Source organism: Eurytemora carolleeae, unplaced genomic scaffold (genome assembly GCF_000591075.1).
Source record: "Eurytemora carolleeae unplaced genomic scaffold, Eaff_2.0 scaffold340, whole genome shotgun sequence".
Taxonomy (NCBI): Eukaryota; Metazoa; Arthropoda; class Copepoda; order Calanoida; family Temoridae; genus Eurytemora; species Eurytemora carolleeae.
Genome location: NW_019396237.1, coordinates 176,347 through 194,787, shown reverse-complemented (window position 1 = coordinate 194,787; position 18,441 = coordinate 176,347). Strand labels below are relative to the sequence as shown.

Below are 18,441 nucleotides of genomic sequence, written 5' to 3'. Positions count from 1 at the left end.
ATGGGATTTAGAGGGGGGGTCAAATTGACCCCCCCCCCCCAGCGTATCCTGGTTTTCAAGTACCCCAGCGGAGATAGGGTTAAAAGTACATCTATGAACTGATAAGAGGTTACTTGTAGGATTGTTAATGGATTTTGAAAACGATCGTTAAACAATCGTTTTTGTTCGTTTACCGATCATTTTTAAACACGATCGTTTCATTTTTGGGAAAAAACGATCGTTTGTAAAAACGTCTCACTCGTTTTGAACTTTTAGAAAACGAATAACAATCGTTATTGAAAACGGTCAGTGATCTTTTTTTATACGATTGTTTTAAAAAATCTATCGTTTTTGAAAAAACGATCATTTTTGAATTTTTTTATTGATAAATATGTTAACGAAACGACAAACTTTATAAAAACTGTCGTTTTTGAAAAACCAACGTTTTTGAAAAAAAAGTTTAATGCAACTGTATCGCATGTCGTCTTATTTGAAGGAAAACAGTTGTGGGGGAGCTAAAACTTCTTGATATTTTCTGCTCAATGATAAGTACCGATGCCCCTCAGGGAGGTTAGCGAAGGGACGTCCTTAGCGATCGTTAACGAAGGGACGTCGTTAACGATCGTTAAATGAGGGACGTAGTTAAAGATCGTTTACGAAATGGCGAGCTTTATAAAAATTATCAATTTGCAAAACGATCGATTTTAAAAACGATCGTTTTGAAATCAACCTCTTTTAAAAAACGATCGTTTATAAAACGATCGTTGAATTTTCGTTTTTTTGTCGTCGTTTTCATAACTAAACTATCGTTTTTCAAAAAATGAAAACGTTAACATCCCTACCTACATAGAATACAATGTACTTAAAGGAATTGTACGCGTAATTTCAAGTGACATTACAGACAAAGATAGCGGTGCCTTTAAAATTTTATTGATCAGCAATTGGGAAGATTTTGTCGTTTTTCTAGGTTTAAAAGTGTTGATTTCTGATAGTTCCTATTTGTATTCTGTAGTAGAATTGCGCGAGCCAATTTTGTAGATAAACCTCACTGGAAAATAATCTGTTTTCAAAATTAAAAACATTGATATGTGCTAAATACTTGATCAGGCTTAACCCTATCTCTGCTGGGGTACTTGAAAACCAGGATACGCTGGGGGGGGGGTCAATTTGACCCCCCCTCTAAATCCCATGTTTGATGTCCAAATATGACAAATGATACAGCTTTAGAATCTGCAAAAAAATTTGCAAATTTGCAAAAATTTAATTTTTTATCGCAAAATCCAGTTATATAGTAAAAATGTGTGCAAAAAAAAATTTGTCAAAAAAATGAAAAATTATACATTTTTGAAAAGCCCTTGACCATGCCATTTCAAATATGCAAAAATTTTTGCAAAATTTTAAATAACATGATTTTTAATCAAGAAAAACTAAAAATGTGCAAATTTCCTTTGACAGGTTGTTTGCAAAAAATTTGCAATTTTTTTTTCGCAAAACTTGTGCAATTTGTTTCCTTTTGTCAAAGGCTTTCCAAAAAGCTAAATTTTATCAAAATCTGACAAGTAAAAGTGGGTCAAAACAAAGATTTAGTTTGTTACAGGAAAAAGCAGTCATTCAGGCAGTGTGCCTGAGGACTCATGCAGTTAGTATTAAAGCCCTTTTTTAGGCCTAAAGGGAGGGCTATGGGTATGTAAGAAAAGTCAGAAAATTTCAACAGCCTCAGACCAATACTTTTTGAGTTATGTAAAAAAAACTACTGGGGGGGGGGGATCAAATTGACCCCCCCCCCCCCAGCGGGAATAGGGTTAAAAGAGTTCCGTTGTGAATCTTTGCATTACAGGTCACTTGAAATTACGCTTACAGCCATTTTAATATTGCATTTATGAGTTTGAAAACCAGGTTTCTCTGACTTGTTATTTGTATTAAAAATACAATTAAAAGTAAGAATCATGAAAACGTACAGTGAAGAGAACAAGAAAAGTCTGGAATTGTGAATTTTGAGGTAGGATGTTGGAAATTATTTGTGTTTAAAATACATTCCTTTTTATTTGCTTACTCTTGAGTTTACTATTTGTTTGTTTAAATGACGAGTCCAAAAGTGTGCAGAGGGTCCCAATAAATATAAGATACATTGTTATTTTATATCGATGGGTCTGCTGATGAACAAATAACCAAAAAAATAATTTAAAAAAACAAAATAATAAACTTTTTATTCAAAATGAGTATGCGCGTAAAATAAGAAGGAGTGAGGAAAGAGACATATTTAACCTATTTGAAAATTTACATAGTATTTTAATATTTTTTCATCATTAGTCTCTTTATATTTAGTGATTCATATTACAAATAAATATTACAATTTTTTATCAACTGTCTTTATTCGACCCAATAAGATAAAACACAGGAAGAAATAAACTCTCATGTAAAAAAAATTATGTAAAATCTTCACCTCCTGTCGCATCAGCACATTTTTGGAAATAAAAAATTCGACTCCCAACTTCTCAGAATTTTCTGAGACTGACATTCATATCAATTATTGTCCTAGCTATAGTATTTTTTCCTATTCTTTTCCTATTTGATTTTGTTTTCCTCATTGGACTTGTCTTCTTCTTTTGGACTTTTTTTCAATTTTATCTTCGTCTCTGTCTTTTGGATGTTTTTTGGACTTTTTCTTCTTTTTAGTTTTCTCTTTTTCATCCTTTTGGACTTTGTCTTTACTTCTTTTGGACTTTGTCTTTACTTCTTTTGGACTTTGTCTTCACTTCTCATTGGCTTTTTCTTTCTCATTTGTACTTTGCCTTTCTCATTTGTACTTTTCTTTCTCATTTGTACTTTGTCTTTCTCATTTGAACTTTGCCTTTTCATTTAAACTTTTCTTTCTCATTTGTACTTTGCCTTCTTCATTTGGACTTTTCTTACTCATTTGTACTTTGTCTTTACTTCTTTTGGACTTTTACTTTCTCATTTGTACTTTGTCTTTCTCATTTGTACTTTGCCTTCTTCATTTAGACTTTAGACTTTGTAGCATGAAAGCTTGTTTTTGCAATTTGAGGCAAACAAACTTTTCAGCAGTTAATAAAAGTAATTGCGCATGAAAACCCTGCTCAAATCTTCCAAGTAAATTGAACAGTATCTATAATCTACATATTTGAAGAAGTTTGCTTTGTTATCATAATTATTCCATTTTATATTGATTTTACAAAATGCAGAAATGTTTGATAAAAAAACTCCCCGCTCACAAATCTATATATAAATTTGGCTTGGGTGTCCGTTTGTTTGTATCCAATAAACGCCAAAACGGCTGAACGGATCGGGCCACAAATTTGTGTGGGACCTCACGTGACCCCAGGGAAGGTTTATGAATAATCAAAATTTTAAAAATTTGTAAAAAATTGAAAATGCACGAAAAAATATTATTGAATCCGCAAACTTTTTTTGTTTTTGTTTTATACTGTACAAAGAGTAGATGCTCACAAATTAAGCCACAATTTAAAGTTGAAATAGAACATGGGCTCGAAGCGCCCTAAAAGCCTAGTAAATATATATTTGTGTGTCTGTATGTATACATGTTAGCTATATAAATGAACCAAACGGGCTAACATTTTTAGAGGAAACTCTAACATAGGCTAAAAAAAATTCGAAATTTATTTTCTTAAAAAATCGAATTTTTTAATCGAAGTTTTTTTTAATTATACGGGCAACACCGAGCACTAGTGTTTCATGTTTGTTGGTACTGGCTGTATGTGGTGCGAGGAGGGTTTGTTATGACAACTTGAAATCATTTATTCATGAGAGTATATAAACAGTGGACAGCCAGTCAACCATCTTTAATTCTACAACTCACAATCAAACCAACTACTATATCTTTAGGTATATATTTTAAATTGAATATTTAAAAAAAAATTCTTTTATGTTTATTTTAATTTTAACCTGAAACCAACCAAATAGTTTTGTTTTGTATCAAATCTACTCCAGTGAAATTTGGCGATTTTTTTATTGGATATCAAACGTTTTTTTTAATATTCATATTTTCCCTCAAAGTTTCGCAATGGCAATTGCAATTTTCTATTAATTGCAAAATATTATAATTAGGTGAAAAAAATGTTCTTAAATGTCAATAAGAATTTTTGTATTTTAAAATAATTTATTTCTTTAAATGTTTCAAGCACCAATCAAGGCCATTAAAGTCTAGAAAAAAAGGAACGACATAAATACAAAGGTGTATTCTGGGTCAGTGAAATCTGTAGTTTTTTGGGTTTTTTTTGGGAAAATTTGTAATCTATACAGGGGCTGATACAGGATTTAAGTAAGGGGGGGCTAGTTATTTTAGGAACATAAAAAATCATAATTTGGAAAATCGCGCCGCAGGATAAATTTTTTTTTGACTTAAAAGACTCAAAAAGAGTCAAAATTAATGACTAAAGACTAAAAACCTTGATTTTTAACTTTTCACACATTATAGTTTATTATAAGACAGATATTTTTCCTGTTTTGCACTAGGGTTTCTTTCCCTTAAGCATGCTATTGAGAAGCTATTCTGAAAATAGGAACAAAAAATTCCAAATTCAATGGGGGGGGGGGTGAATGTCCCCCCCCCCCTGTATCCGCACCCTGAATGTGTATTGATCGCCCTGATAAATATTTAACTATACGACCCAGATTCAAAAATAGTTATCTCCCGAGAACACCAAAATTTAAAATTATATTATCTCAAAACTATTTTCTATAAATATCTAAAACTTGTGTTTTAACACTGGAATTTAAGAGCTGATGAAAAAGGGTAAAAATATTTTACTTATAATAATTGAAAACTCATAATTTATTAGTGATATTTTCAAATGAAAAAGACACCATCAACCTCTTTTCGATTTAACTAGAAACATCTATCATTTTTTCTAAAAACTAATATTTGTCAAAGCTTTATAGAAAAATGAAAGTGAGTATTGTCTGTCAGTTGGTGTGTTTGTCTGTGCTAGGGCTTGTAAGCGCAGATCAACGGAGCTCGCCAAAGGTAATTTTTTAAAATTAATTTTGCTTTTATTTTCAGTCATTTCATGGGTTTTATGAGTTACGACACACTGTACTGTAGTTTCACTGTTCCATTAACGCCTGATCCAATCAGGGTTCACCCACTTGCTTGGTGAGGACTCAGAACCAAAATAATTTCAATATTTATATCTAATATCTGTATATTCAAATATTATAATAGATCCATACGTAAATTAGCGGCAACGACTAAATGGAATTCTTTATATATCGAAACTACAGTGGTACTACGTCATGTTTTTCAATTTGTTTGTTTAGGTTACCCCTGGGATAACAGAATGCAGGAAATCAAAAAAATTTATTTTAAAACATTTTTTGATTGGAACATTATGAAAAATCTTTTGGAATATCTGATCATAAAAATTGTTTAAGAGCGATGAAAAAAAATTTTCTTCCAAATTTTTAACAAAAAAACCCATTTTTTTTGGTTTTGATAGGCCTGCTAGGCGTAGAGGACAGGAAAACTGGGGTTCCTCAGAACTCAAAGTAAACATATTTATAAGTCTAGATTCGGGCAAATGCCAAATTTATTGTTGTTAATAAACTATTTGTTGTTGTAAATGAACTATTTGTTGTTTTAAATGAACTATTTGTTGTTGTAAATGAACTATTTGTTGTTTTAAATGAACTATTTACTGTTGTTAATCAACTATTTATTGTTGTTAATAAACTATTTGTTGTTGTAAATGAACTATTTGTTGTTTTAAATGAACTATTTGTTGTTGTAAATCAACTATTTGTTGTTTTAAATCAACTATTTGTTGTTGTAAATCAACTATTTATTGTTGTTAATCAGCTATTTATTGTTGTTAATGAACTATTTGTTGTTGTAAATGAACTATTTACTAATTGTTAATAAACTATTTGTTGGTGCACATCAACTATTTGTTGTTGTAAATGAACTATTTGTTGTTTTAAATGAACTATTTACTGTTGTTAATCAGCTATTTACTGTTGTTAATAAACTATTTATTGTTGTTAATCAACTATTTGTTGTTGTTGTGTTCAGGAAGCCCGTATTTATCTCCAGGATGGATCTACAGAGATGGAGCAAACTGAGGTGATTGTTTTGAGTTTTGGATTCTCTCACTTCATGTTTGAGAACATGAATCCTTAGCGCTTGGATTTTACAAAGGAGTTGAGCCTTTGGAACGAAATCAAATATTTAAACCTCAATTTCTTTAGAACTCGATGTTGTAAACCTTTAATATTTCAAACTCAAATTATTTGATCTAACAGAATTCTTAGTTTGAAATATTCAAGGTCTGCAAAATTTGGTTCCAAAGATATAGTGATTAGAAAATGAGAGTTTGTGGCAAAGACTCAATTCCGTTGAAAAATTTTTGACAACATGTGAGCTACAAGCCTACAGTCAGAATCAATAACTGTGGAATAGAAAAAGGCTTCACAGTATAGATATGGAATAGCAATATATTTGCGTAGATTAATTATTCAAAGCTTCAAGGGTTCGGTTGCAAGGAAGTTTGTTTAATTTTTATATTTTTTTCAAAATTAGAAGAATAATATTAATAAGACGAGACACATGTTTTTAACTCAATTTTCAAAGTGTTTTTAAAAATTTAAATTATAGTTCTTTTTATAAAAAAGTATTTGCCTTTTTTATTTTATTCAAGAGCACTAGGCAATAGGCATTTCGACTGTCTTGTCATGTACTTCACCCTTTGCATTAAAATAAAATTTCAAAAATATTTTAAACTAAGCTCTCTTAAATTTCAACAAATTTCAAGGAATGAACGTTCTTTCAAGAGAACAAACCGAACTGAACGGAACATGTCCGAATTTAATGAATTTGAGCCGCGTCTTAAATCCGCCGAAAACCGGTTACAATTGAGCACCGGCTTAAATCTTGAAACAATGAAACAAATTTTAAGTGGCTCAAATTCTTCAAATTCTACCTCTTGACCAACGATTTCCAAAAAAGGAGGAACACGCCCCGTCCTACCTGTATGATCCTGTAAAATATACAGTGAAACCCTTAATAACGAATACATCGAAAGAATTCATCAAATGTCGTATTTTTCACTTTCTGATAATGGAATGTTGCAGATATTTAGTTTTTTAATCAAATGATTATATGGAACTCTTTAAACTGTTCCCGCATATTCTTGGCTATTTATTTATTTTTGCAAATACTGAAATTTACGTAATATAGTATAAAACTCATTGAAAAATTGTCAAGACGACATTTGATAAGTTCTTCCGATGTATTCGTTATTAAGGGTTTCACTGTAGGTGGATGGACGGAAAGTGTTTAACTTGATCAAAGGAAACAAATATTTCTTCAAGATTAAATTCAACCCTGAAAGATTTCCTAAGGTAAAACAAACTTATCAAATCAATAATATTTTTTTGTGGCATTATTAACCAGTAATGTGGAGTAAAGTGGTTTTTAAGTAATTTGTATAATTCGAAATATCATTCTAGATTTTGCATTTTATACTCTGAGAATTAACCTTGAACAAGTTTAAAGATAAATTATTCATAAAAATAAAAAATACGAAATTTTTTTCTATATTTCATAAATTAATCTTTAATATTAAATGAAAACCATTTCTCTTCCGATTTTATTGGTTGTGATTTCACTATTTTTTTTTAACGATTGATGTTCAAAAAATTTCATATGAAAAAAAATAATTTTTAATTTAAAAGGGATTCGGTGCTCTGCCAAAATATTTTGGAATTAAGATTACTGAGAATTATATCAAAGCTTCAAGCGGAGAACAACAAATTTTTGAGGTAAAATTTATAATATACAATGAGAACCAGAAAATTCTGAAATAAGAAGACGACTTTTAGAATCAAGTTATAACTTTAAAAAGTTCAATAAGCCTGAGACACAGAAATTGTGCAGTGTAAACCAACCCATTTCATTAAATAAATGATTTAATAACTATTTGCTTTGTAACAACATCAAATACACTGTACTGTTATAATGTCGTCCATTCTTATCTTGCTATCACTATTTCAAGATTTAAAAAGTGCTTTATTATTCTGAAAAGAAGATTTTTAGTTCATTGTTAGATCTAAAATCGATATTTTATGAAAGTATAAGGACATGAAGGAACTGAGTTTTTGCCTCAAATTATGATTTTTAATCCTTATATCTTTGCAGCCCGATGTCGGAGAACTTTGACATTTCCAACTTTAAACTCTGTTAGATCAATTAGTCTATATTCGAAATTTCGAAGGTTTACACCATCAGGTTGCAAAGATAGCGGGATTCTAAAAGTTTGATTTAGTGGTGAAAATAAAAGTATAAAACAAAGTTTTATAAAGAAGTGAATAGTAGGAGTTTATAAAGAAGTGAATAGTAGGAGTTTATAAAGAAGTGAATAGTAGGAGTTTATAAAGAAGTGAATAGTAGGAGTTGTGTTTTTAAAACTCTAAACCGAAACTAAGTTAAAACTGTAAGCGTGATTTCAAGTGACAACATTCTTTGCAAAATGACAATGCCCGAGTCAGAACTGTATACTCTTTATCAAAAATATGGAAGATTACGTTGTTAATCTTACTCGAAAAGTATCTTTTTCAAATATTGGTTTTAAAATTTTTTTTTCTCAAAATTGTATAAATAATCATATAATATCAACTTCTGTTTTTATATATCTCTATTTTTCTAAAAATCTCTAATTCTACTTTCTTGTTTTGCATCATTGAATTTAAAAAGGAAAGAAAATTTTTTTTGTTGTGCAACATCTCTGGAAAGTCGAAAAGTGTTTAATTCTAAAAAAATTTGCCAAGGCTTCTTTAAGCAAGAAATGCGCAAGTCACTTTAGCAGAGAAACAGGAAACTAAAATAAACAGTTTAAATTAAGAAATTGAAACAATGATATCTAATACAAACTCGATCAGTCAAAGTTTTTAAGGGTACCATCGTATATCTGCCATTGTCTTCGCATGGGGACACACTTAAAATTACGCTTACAGTCCCTTTAAAACTAATTTTAATTTTTTTGTGATCTTGGATTAAACTGTTTCAAGTCTCTGTTCGGAGTTCCTCTGCTTGGAGTACAAGAGTGCAGCCCCTCCATGTTTGGGGCAGGACTAAAGGAACACATTTTTCATTAAAATTCAACCAAAATTTTTTTTTAATTTTTCTTTAAAAATTCAACCAAAAAATTTCGTAATTTTCAAATATTTCTGTAAAAGCATTTTTAATCATCATATACAAGAAATATACAGGGTGTCCCAAAAAACATGGGAATTCAGTGACGAATAGTATATCGTCTTTGCTATGAATTAGAATTGTAATACCTAATTTCAAAAGCCATAATATTATTATGTCTGCTAGAGTTTATTTTATGAAAAGGGTAAAAGACTGTAAAGATGTGTCTATAATGTCTCCGCAAGATGAACTGTGAAGACGGACAAGTTTACTCTGTTTGTATACTGCAATTTTCTTGTTTTACTATGTACAACCGTATGCAGTCAAAACATAAACAAACAAAATGTAAACATAGCAGACGAAACTCTTACAGATTAAAGCTTTCTCAGTTGGTATCACTATACTAAATCAAAGAATTATTTAAAAAGACGATATCGAATTCGTCACTGAATTCCCATGTTTTTTGGGACACCCTGTATATTTTTATGGGACAATATGAAACAATTTTTTAAAATTTTTTTTTATAGCCATAAATATTTGTGAAAAATAAAAACGACGACGGAAATTTAGTTTTGATAATTCTGGTCTTCAAAGAATCTGTAAACTCTGAGTTTGAGTTGGCTGTTTTAGTAATCTCAAAAATTGGAATATTATCTAGTATTTAGTATCTAATATCTAGTATCTAGTATCTAGTATCTAGTATCTAGTATCTAGTATCTAGTATCTAGTATCTAGTATCTAGTATCTAGTATCTAGTATCTAGTATCTAGTATCCTAGTATCTAGTATCTAGTATCTAGTATCCTGAAATAAAAGAACTTTCCTGTTAGTCGAATTAGTCCATTAGTTCATAAAGAGAAGAGATTTTGTAGAGACAAATTTGCACAAAACAGCCCTGATATTTTTGCACAAAACAGCCCTGATATTTGATATTTTTGCAAACTTTTTAATCTTAAAATTGTAACTGTGTGTGTGTGTGTAACAGGACGCAGATGGTTGTCAGTGGATTACAGAATCCTCTAAGGTAATTTTTAAACTTTTAAAAAGATTGAAAAATAATCTTTTTTTTTTAATTTTAGAACAGCTGCCCCATGAACAATAACGAGGATGTAGATATTGAAATGGAATTTCCTTTCGTTGTTCCCAACTTTCCGAATACCGCAACTAATACTTCCTTCAGGTAAGGCTGGACATAGGGTTTCTAGCTAAATTGGAAAATTGTTCCTTTTGCTAAATTCATTTTTACAAAAAATAGCTGCAAAAATTTGAATAAACATTAAATAATTTTAAAGATCACTGCTTAATCATGATTTTGTATTAATCTGTAGATCAATTATAATCTGTATTTGAAATACTGCATGGTAATTAAGCAATAGTCCTCAATCTTAAAGTGTTCAAAGTAAATATCGAGTTCACAGCGAACGAAATTATGAGTTTACTACAAAAAATCCAGCTCTTTCATTTTAAAGAGTGTCGGCATTTTAAACGTATTGCACTGATCTAAAGATAGATTCCTATTGACTTATTTCTAGAATGATTCCCATTGAATTATTTCTAGACTGATTCCCATTGATGTATATCTAAAGACTGATTTATATTGACTTATTTCTAGACTGATTCCTATTGACTTACTTCTAGACTGATTCCTATTGACTTACTTCTAGACTGATTCCTATTGACTTATTTCTATACTGATCCATATTGTTTTATCTAGATTGATTCTCATTGACTTATTTCTAGGCTGATTCATATTGATGTATATCTAAAGACTGATTTATATTGACTTATTTCTAGACTGATTTCTATTGACTTATTTCTAGACTGATTCTCATTTACTTACTTCTAGACTGATCCATATTGATTTATCTAGATTGATTCCTATTGACTTATTTCTAGACTAATTCTCATTTACTTATATCTAGACTGATTCCTATTGATTTATTTCTAGACTGATTCTCATTGACTTATTTCTAGGCTGAATTCCATTGACTTATTTCTAGACTGATTCTCATTGATTTATTTCTAGACTGATTCTCATTGATTTATTTCTAGACTGATTCCCATTGACTTATTTCTTGACTGATTCCCATTGACTTACTTCTAGACTGATTCCCATTGACTTACTTCTAGACTGATTCCTATTGACTTACTTCTAGACTGATCCATATTGATTTATCTAGATTGATTCTCATTGACTTATTTCTAGACTGATTCCCATTGATGTATATCTATAGATTGATTTATATTGACTTATTTCTAAACTGATTCTTATTTACTTATTTCTAGACTGATTCCTATTGATTTATATCTAGACTGATTCTCATTGACTTATTTCTAGACTGATTCGATCCTATTGACTTATTTCTAGACTGATTCCCATTGACTTATTTCTAGACTGATTCCCACTGAGACTACCGTGGATAATGGTGGCTGTCCGCTTCTTGGCAAACCCGGAGGTAATTGTTTATTAATTTAATAATTATTAATGAATAATGACTCGCAAAGTTGGCAATAGCGGTGCCTTTAAAACCTTTATCTACTCAATGATGTGGATTGTGATAGGACATTGTTGTTTTTCTAGGTTTACAAGTGTTTAATTCTGATTATTCCTATATGTTTTCCTACAGTAGAAAAGGGTTTTAAAGATGCCATTGTGAATCAGACATTACCATCTGTGCATTGAGGGTCACATGAAGATACAGTCCCTTTGATTTTTTTAGGAACTGTAACAACCATTGATACTGACATGATCTGTTTCTCCTACGCTACAGCAGTTGCACCTTAAACAGAGTTGGAAGACGACATTGATATTTAGCATTTATGTTTACCACCCATAAAGAATTTAATTTCAGAGACGACATCTTATATCTATTGATGAATTTATTTCTCATGTTAAATATAACATTTTGTTTAATATAAAAGACCAAATTTAACCTTGGCAATAGTTTCTAGATATTTGGAGGTCGTCTTTGTAGTTGTGTTTATTTATGTGTAAAACTGCATTATTTATGCCAGCACATTTTGCTTCTTGTTAATTGGATAGAATTATTGACATAAATTATAATGTTTTATCAAAATCTTTAACTTGTTTTTGGTATAATCAGGAAATAAATTCTTTTTTTTCAAAACTTGAAATTTAATTGAGATCAGGCCCGTAACCAGGATTTTCCCCAGTGGGGGTGCAAAGAGGAGTGTGTTAGTATGGGCCCAGGAGCACAGAGTGAAACGTAGTAAACGAGGCGGAGGGATGCAGGGATAAAAAATATTCAGAATTTTTGTATAACTAGGCTTTTAAGGCGCTTTGTGCCCATCTTCTATTTAAATTGTGAACATGTTCTTTTTGTTTACATTTTAAAACGAAGAAGAAAAATTTTTTGCGGATTTTCAAGAATTTAAATTTTTTACAAAATTAAAAACCTTTAAAACACATTTCTTTTAATTTTTATCATTCATAAACCTTCCCTCCGGTCACGTGATGTCCCACAAAAAATTTATAGGTCCTGGGACCTCGTCATGTCGCATACAGTCTCCACACTCTGAAGAGGATGAGAGAACGGTTCATATTCATCCTCAGAGCTGAGGCTAGTCTCATCCGTATCTACGGGAGATTCATCCTCGTCCAAGTCCGGACACGGGGATTCACATCCCCCGTGCTCAGGGACAAACTGTTGTAGATCTCTTCCATCCATATGTTGTACAGCAGGAACAGCAAGCAGAGGAGGATCACCAATATGCAGGGTAGTGGCAGGAGCACCAGAGTCTCGGGTTGCAGGTGCCTCAGGTATCTTCAACATCGAGATAGATGGCTCCTCAAAGTAGGCGGGGGAGAGGAGGGAGATGGGATTGATGGAATGAAGATGGAGTGGGCTGGGTTGGATGATGGAGTTACAGTTCGGGTAGAATGGAGCGGCATCAGGGTTCATCGGGTAGTACGCTACAGGGAACCTCTCAAGTTGTGAACCTAATGAAGATCTCCTTACAATAGAGTAGATTATGGGGTATGGTTCACAACAGTAAATACCTTCAAAAGATGCTATCAATGGAGGCACGTCAAACTAAAGTGAATTTCACATGAGATTGAAATCTTATATGTTTTCAATCGTAAGTCCAGTAAATAAGGAGTTTTTGAGATAAACAAAATGTTTTGAATTTCTAATATGTAATTCCAAATCAATGTAATTTTCTCAGAATTGTACATAAGATTAAAATTAAAGGAGCTACAAGGTCACAAAGTTGTACTAGTGATGTCGGATATATTTTACCTTGGATCCTTCAATCTAGTTTGTATTGGAGGGTTTCTACTCCCTTTATACCGAGAATTGATATTCTTTATGACCTAAGTATACTATAATGTACATAAATGTTTGCAGAGGGTGGTGTGGAAAATGTATGTTTACATTTAAGTACCGAAACCTGATATATAAAATGAATAAGTGAAGTAATTGATGAATGTTTTTATAGCTAACGGAAGTCTTCTTATGACAAAGAAAGTTTACTGCATACAGTTTGCTATAGCAGGCTGGTACCAAGGTGCTAATGCAAGGAAAGTTAATTGCGGTCGCGTATACTCTGCGTACATATTGAAACCAGTTCTCTCTGGGCGGAATTTGTAAACAAGAATAGACGCATCTGTGTTCATTTAGTATCCGAGGAAGATACAAGCATTTAATTTTGATAATTGTGAAAATTCACATAATAGTTTCCTATGACCAGAATATTTCATAGATTATTTTTGTGAAAATTGATTCTGTGTCAAACAGTGACATCTGTCTTATGTTTACTTTTCCGCCCAAAGACAGAACACTGCAGTAAAAAAAATGTGTACACATTTGAAATAACTTTTCTTGCATTATAGTACCTTGTCTGGCACTATAAACTTGATTGAAATTAACCCTCAACTGTAACAAAGAGCTCGCATATTGCACATACAACTTTTATTTACACATAAAACATTAATGAAACAATACAAATTATTAAATATTGAGAACATATAAACGAATATCCGCCTCTACGGCAAACAATGAACTGATCACCCATGCCTAGTCGGAGATAGATCTCATGCAGAACTAACTCACGAAGCCTTGACGCATTTTGGATTCCCCTTTTCTCAGGTCTTTCAACCAAAGCCACACTATCTCTAGCATCATGTTTGATGCTAGCTAATGGAACTGTGAGTTAGCGTTCCTTTTATTTTTAGATTCTATATACACAAACATTGCTATGATTCTTGAATAGGGGTATTTATTCTCACAATCACTTATTAACATATATTTGACAATAATCATCTATTCTCCTGTCATAGCACTTCAAATAAACTTCAATTTCTGCAATTTACATTGTAATGACGTGAAAAAGGCATGCAATCTTGAAATGCTGTCAACAGCAGACTCTATCTACGAGGCTACTCTACAGTTTTAAATATAGCTTATGTGTGGCGGCTATAAAAGTCGTCTTAGACTATGAATCCTCCAAGGCAGCTAGAAGGCTATGGGGAGTTTCCAGGCGCCACGTATACATAACCATGTGTAATGATATGATTTGTTCAGAACAAGTCCTCCTTGGTCAGCTTGCCAGCAGAGACACCTTGCACACCTGGCAGAGTTTACACGTTCCATTGTTCATGTTTCTGGCAAGGAGAATGTTCAAGCTGACACCCTATGTTGCCCCGTTTCACCAGTCTCCACTCTGAATCCTAAGCCTAACCCATCCTTAGTTTCTCCAGGTCCAATTAAACCTTGCTCCGCTTAGAACTCTGATTTGAAACCATCCCAACTCTCTTCCAAGCCTGTTCAGCTTCACGCCATTCCAGTTCCTAGTTCTACGGTGTTGGAGGCGTCGAAGGTGTCGATGGTGTCCGTTGTGTCGGAGGTGTCGGATTCTTCTCCTGCCTTGTTCCTAGCTAGGTGCAGGGCTCATTCCAGTAATCAATTTCTTCTTAGTGAGAAAACAGATTCTACATCCGCCTTAGTCCCAGCTCCGCCAGAGATCTTTTAAGTGAACCAGTTTTGCAGGGTTTGGATGCTTCAAGCTTATCTAAAATTCAAACTACCTGCTCATCCGTGCAAGAGATGAAGACAAATCCATCTCATTCAGTGATTGCTCATCCCATGGGATCCAAAAATTCTTTGTGATACATCAACCGGTTCCTCTGGTTCCTCTTCAACTTCGTCACAAGCTGTTGGAGCAACAACAGAGTGTTTCTCACCCTGGTGTGTCAGAGCCTCCAGGAGATTGATTTCATCAAGATTTGTTTGGCCAGGAATGTCCAGAGATGTCGGTTTGTGAGCAAAATCCTGTATCCCGTGCCAAAAATCCAAGATCTCAACTCATGTTCATTCTACAGTGCCCTCTATTCCAGTTCCAACCCGGAGATTTTCTTACGTTCATGTGGATCTTGTTGGTCCTCTGCCCTCTAGTCAAGCCTACTCTTATCTTCTCACCACGATTGACAGAACCACGAGATGGCCGGAGGTCGTTCCTATGTCCTCCATCTCTGCTGAGTCATGTGTTCATGCTTTCATCTCAGCCTGGGCATCAAGGTTCGGAGTTCCTGCAGTTTTCACGTCAGACAGAGGTTCCCAGTTCATGTCTTCTATGTGGACTGGAGTTTGCTCTGTTTTGGGAATTTCAGCCTCCACTACAACCTCCTTCCATCCTCAAAGTAATGGAATGGTTGAAAGGTTCCATAGGAGTTTAAAGTCTTCTCTCTGGGCCAGGTTAGAAGGTTCAGATGGGTTTTCTCATCTTTCTCTAGTTCTCTTGGGTTTAAGAGCTACTCCGAAGGATGATACTGGCCTCTCAGTCTCCGAGGCTGTTTACGATTCTCCATTAACCTTACCTGAAGAACTTGTCGATGTTCCTGAGCTACTTCCTGATGCCTTCCTTAGGAAAGTTAACAGAGCTATTGATGGTTTCGCCTTTTCTGCGCCTCATCATGTTCGTCCTGTTTCTCTGGTTCAACTCCTTTCAGCTTTCTTGACAGCAAAGTATGTGTTTGTTCGTGAGGATGCAATTATATCGTCCCTAGCACCTCGTTATTGAGGCCCTTACCTGGTAATAGATAGACAGAGCAAATACTTCCGCCTCCTGATTGGTTCCAAGCAGGATGTAGTCTCCGTAGATCGCCTGAAACCTGTGTTCAGTGATGCTCCTGTTACTCCCGCGCTTCCTCCGCCTCGAGGAAGACCCAGATGTAGTCCAGTACTAGTTCTTCAAATCCTCCACCTTTCTCCGCCACGAAATTACCCGAGAAAGTTAGGTTCAAGCTCATTCCCCAAGTTCTTCTGCCACCTGTACCTGCACAAAGGAATCCTTACAGGTCTTCAAGAGATAGAAGGATCTGCTCCGCCATTCCTCCGCCGTTCCTTCTGGGGGGACTACTGTGGCGGCTATGAAAGTTGTCTTAGACTATGAATCCTCCGCGGCAGCTAGAAGGCTAGGGGAAGTTTCCAGGCGCCATGTATACATGACCATGTGTAATGATATAAACCTTTTTTATCTTGTATCGCAAAACTAAAATATAGGTTAGGTACTTTGGAACCCTTTTCACGTTATTTAGTGAGCGCCAAATATGTAAAATAAGTAAAATCTCAATCAATAGTGCAGTTCTTAATTGTTATATACACACAATAACATATGAAATAGATACTAAAAAGATAATTATTAGATAAAAAACCTTTTCTGAAGAAGTATGAATTAGATTTCTCATCCTTTGTGGGTCACCCTGTATGTAAAAAATATCTCTAAAGATAAAGGAAAAAAAATAACAAAACCATGCTTTAAATATTAGCATTCTCCATGATTTATCAAATAAAATGTTTAGCGTATATATTTTTCTTGGATACAGACCTGAGCATATGATGAAAAATCCCTTGAACAAAAACTTTGAATGTACAAAGAAAATTGGGTCTCAATAATCACATTGTCAGTTAGTCAAGAAAACTACGTCAATATTCGGATCAAAGTTGATAAAAATTCTTATTGATAATGAATATTCTTCCGGGACTTAAACCATCAATTCAATGTAATAATTTTGAACTTTTCATCTATCTTACAATTTGAATCAGAAAGAAAATGGAGCAAAACGTTAAAGAAAAATTTTAAGATTTATAAAAAATCTATTTTTTAGATGTGCTTTCAGATTGTTGTTTAGACTTGCACCAAAACTTCATATAGAAAGTTCAGTTACTGCATTACTTTATAGATTTTATATATTTGCATTGTGGTAATTCTGAAGGTTTTATTCATGCTTGAGCCAGAATTAAGTTATGAATGATGTACGTTAAGTAAAAATGTTCTACAATCTACAATCTTTAAATTATGAAAAAATGTAAGAAACTATAATAGGCAGTTTTTCCGTTGAGGACATTTAAATTTTAGTACAGTGATAACCAAAAAATAATGGAATAGGAGGACGACATTGTAGCAATACTTAAGTGTATTTGATGGGGTTACAAATTAGCAAATAACTTTACTAGGCACTTATGAAATCACTTATATAGTGAACTGGTTTGTTTACACTGCAAAATTGCTGTTTATCATGGTCATTGGACTTTTTGAAAGTTAAAACTTGATTCTTAAAGTTTTATTGTTATCTCTTTCTGTTTAAAATGGCACTTTTTTGATTCTGACTGACCCCATGCTTTAAATAATTTTGGCAAGAAGATAGAAAGGTGTTCGAAAGAACATATAAAGCAGTAATGCAGTTGTTCTAAATTTTCAAGACAAATTCACCAATTTTTCAATCATGCTATTTTTGTCAGAATGCACTCACGGCCATAAAATTCCCCAAAAAGCTTAAAACTACATAATATTCTTGTTATCCTTTTTAAAAAAAATAAAGTATTTTATGTCCGATTTAGGATTTGCAAAAATGTTCCGCCTATATCTAAAATTTGCAAAAATGTTCCGCCTATATCTAAAATTTGCAAAAATGTTCCGCCTGTATCTAAAATTTGCAAAAATGTTCCGCCTATATCTAAAATTTGCAAAAATGTTCCGCCTTATCTAAAATTTGCAAAAATGTTCCGCCTATATCTAAAATTTGCAAAAATGCAAGTGTATATATTTCTTGGCTTTCAGGACACTTTCCATATCGCAGATATTGTTTTTTTTTCAGAATTTCATGAAAATCGATATCTTTAGGAGGCACATTTTTTAATCTTGATCAACCATTGAACGTCCTGGGGTCATGTCAGGTCCCACACCAAATTTGGGCCCAATCAGTTCGGTCTTATTGACTTCCATATTGAATACAAACAGACAGACAAGCAAAGTATGATGAAAAAAACAGTCCTT

The 18,441-nt window shown here is 32.9% G+C and overlaps 1 protein-coding gene across 1 annotated transcript; it reads left to right on the top strand.

Moving 5' to 3' along the window:
* Positions 1-3,744: 3,744 nt before the first annotated feature.
* LOC111699032 (uncharacterized) lies at positions 3,745-12,272 on the top strand. Its single transcript, XM_023469568.1, has 12 exons — positions 3,745-3,843; positions 4,892-4,984; positions 5,278-5,303; positions 5,457-5,505; positions 6,029-6,079; positions 7,273-7,356; positions 7,690-7,776; positions 9,022-9,090; positions 10,130-10,168; positions 10,224-10,324; positions 11,539-11,600; positions 11,865-12,272. Exons 2-12 carry the CDS (start codon positions 4,904-4,906, stop codon positions 11,927-11,929), a joined length of 714 nt encoding a protein of 237 aa, XP_023325336.1. The 5' UTR covers positions 3,745-3,843; positions 4,892-4,903; the 3' UTR covers positions 11,930-12,272.
* The last annotated feature ends 6,169 nt before the right edge of the window (positions 12,273-18,441 follow it).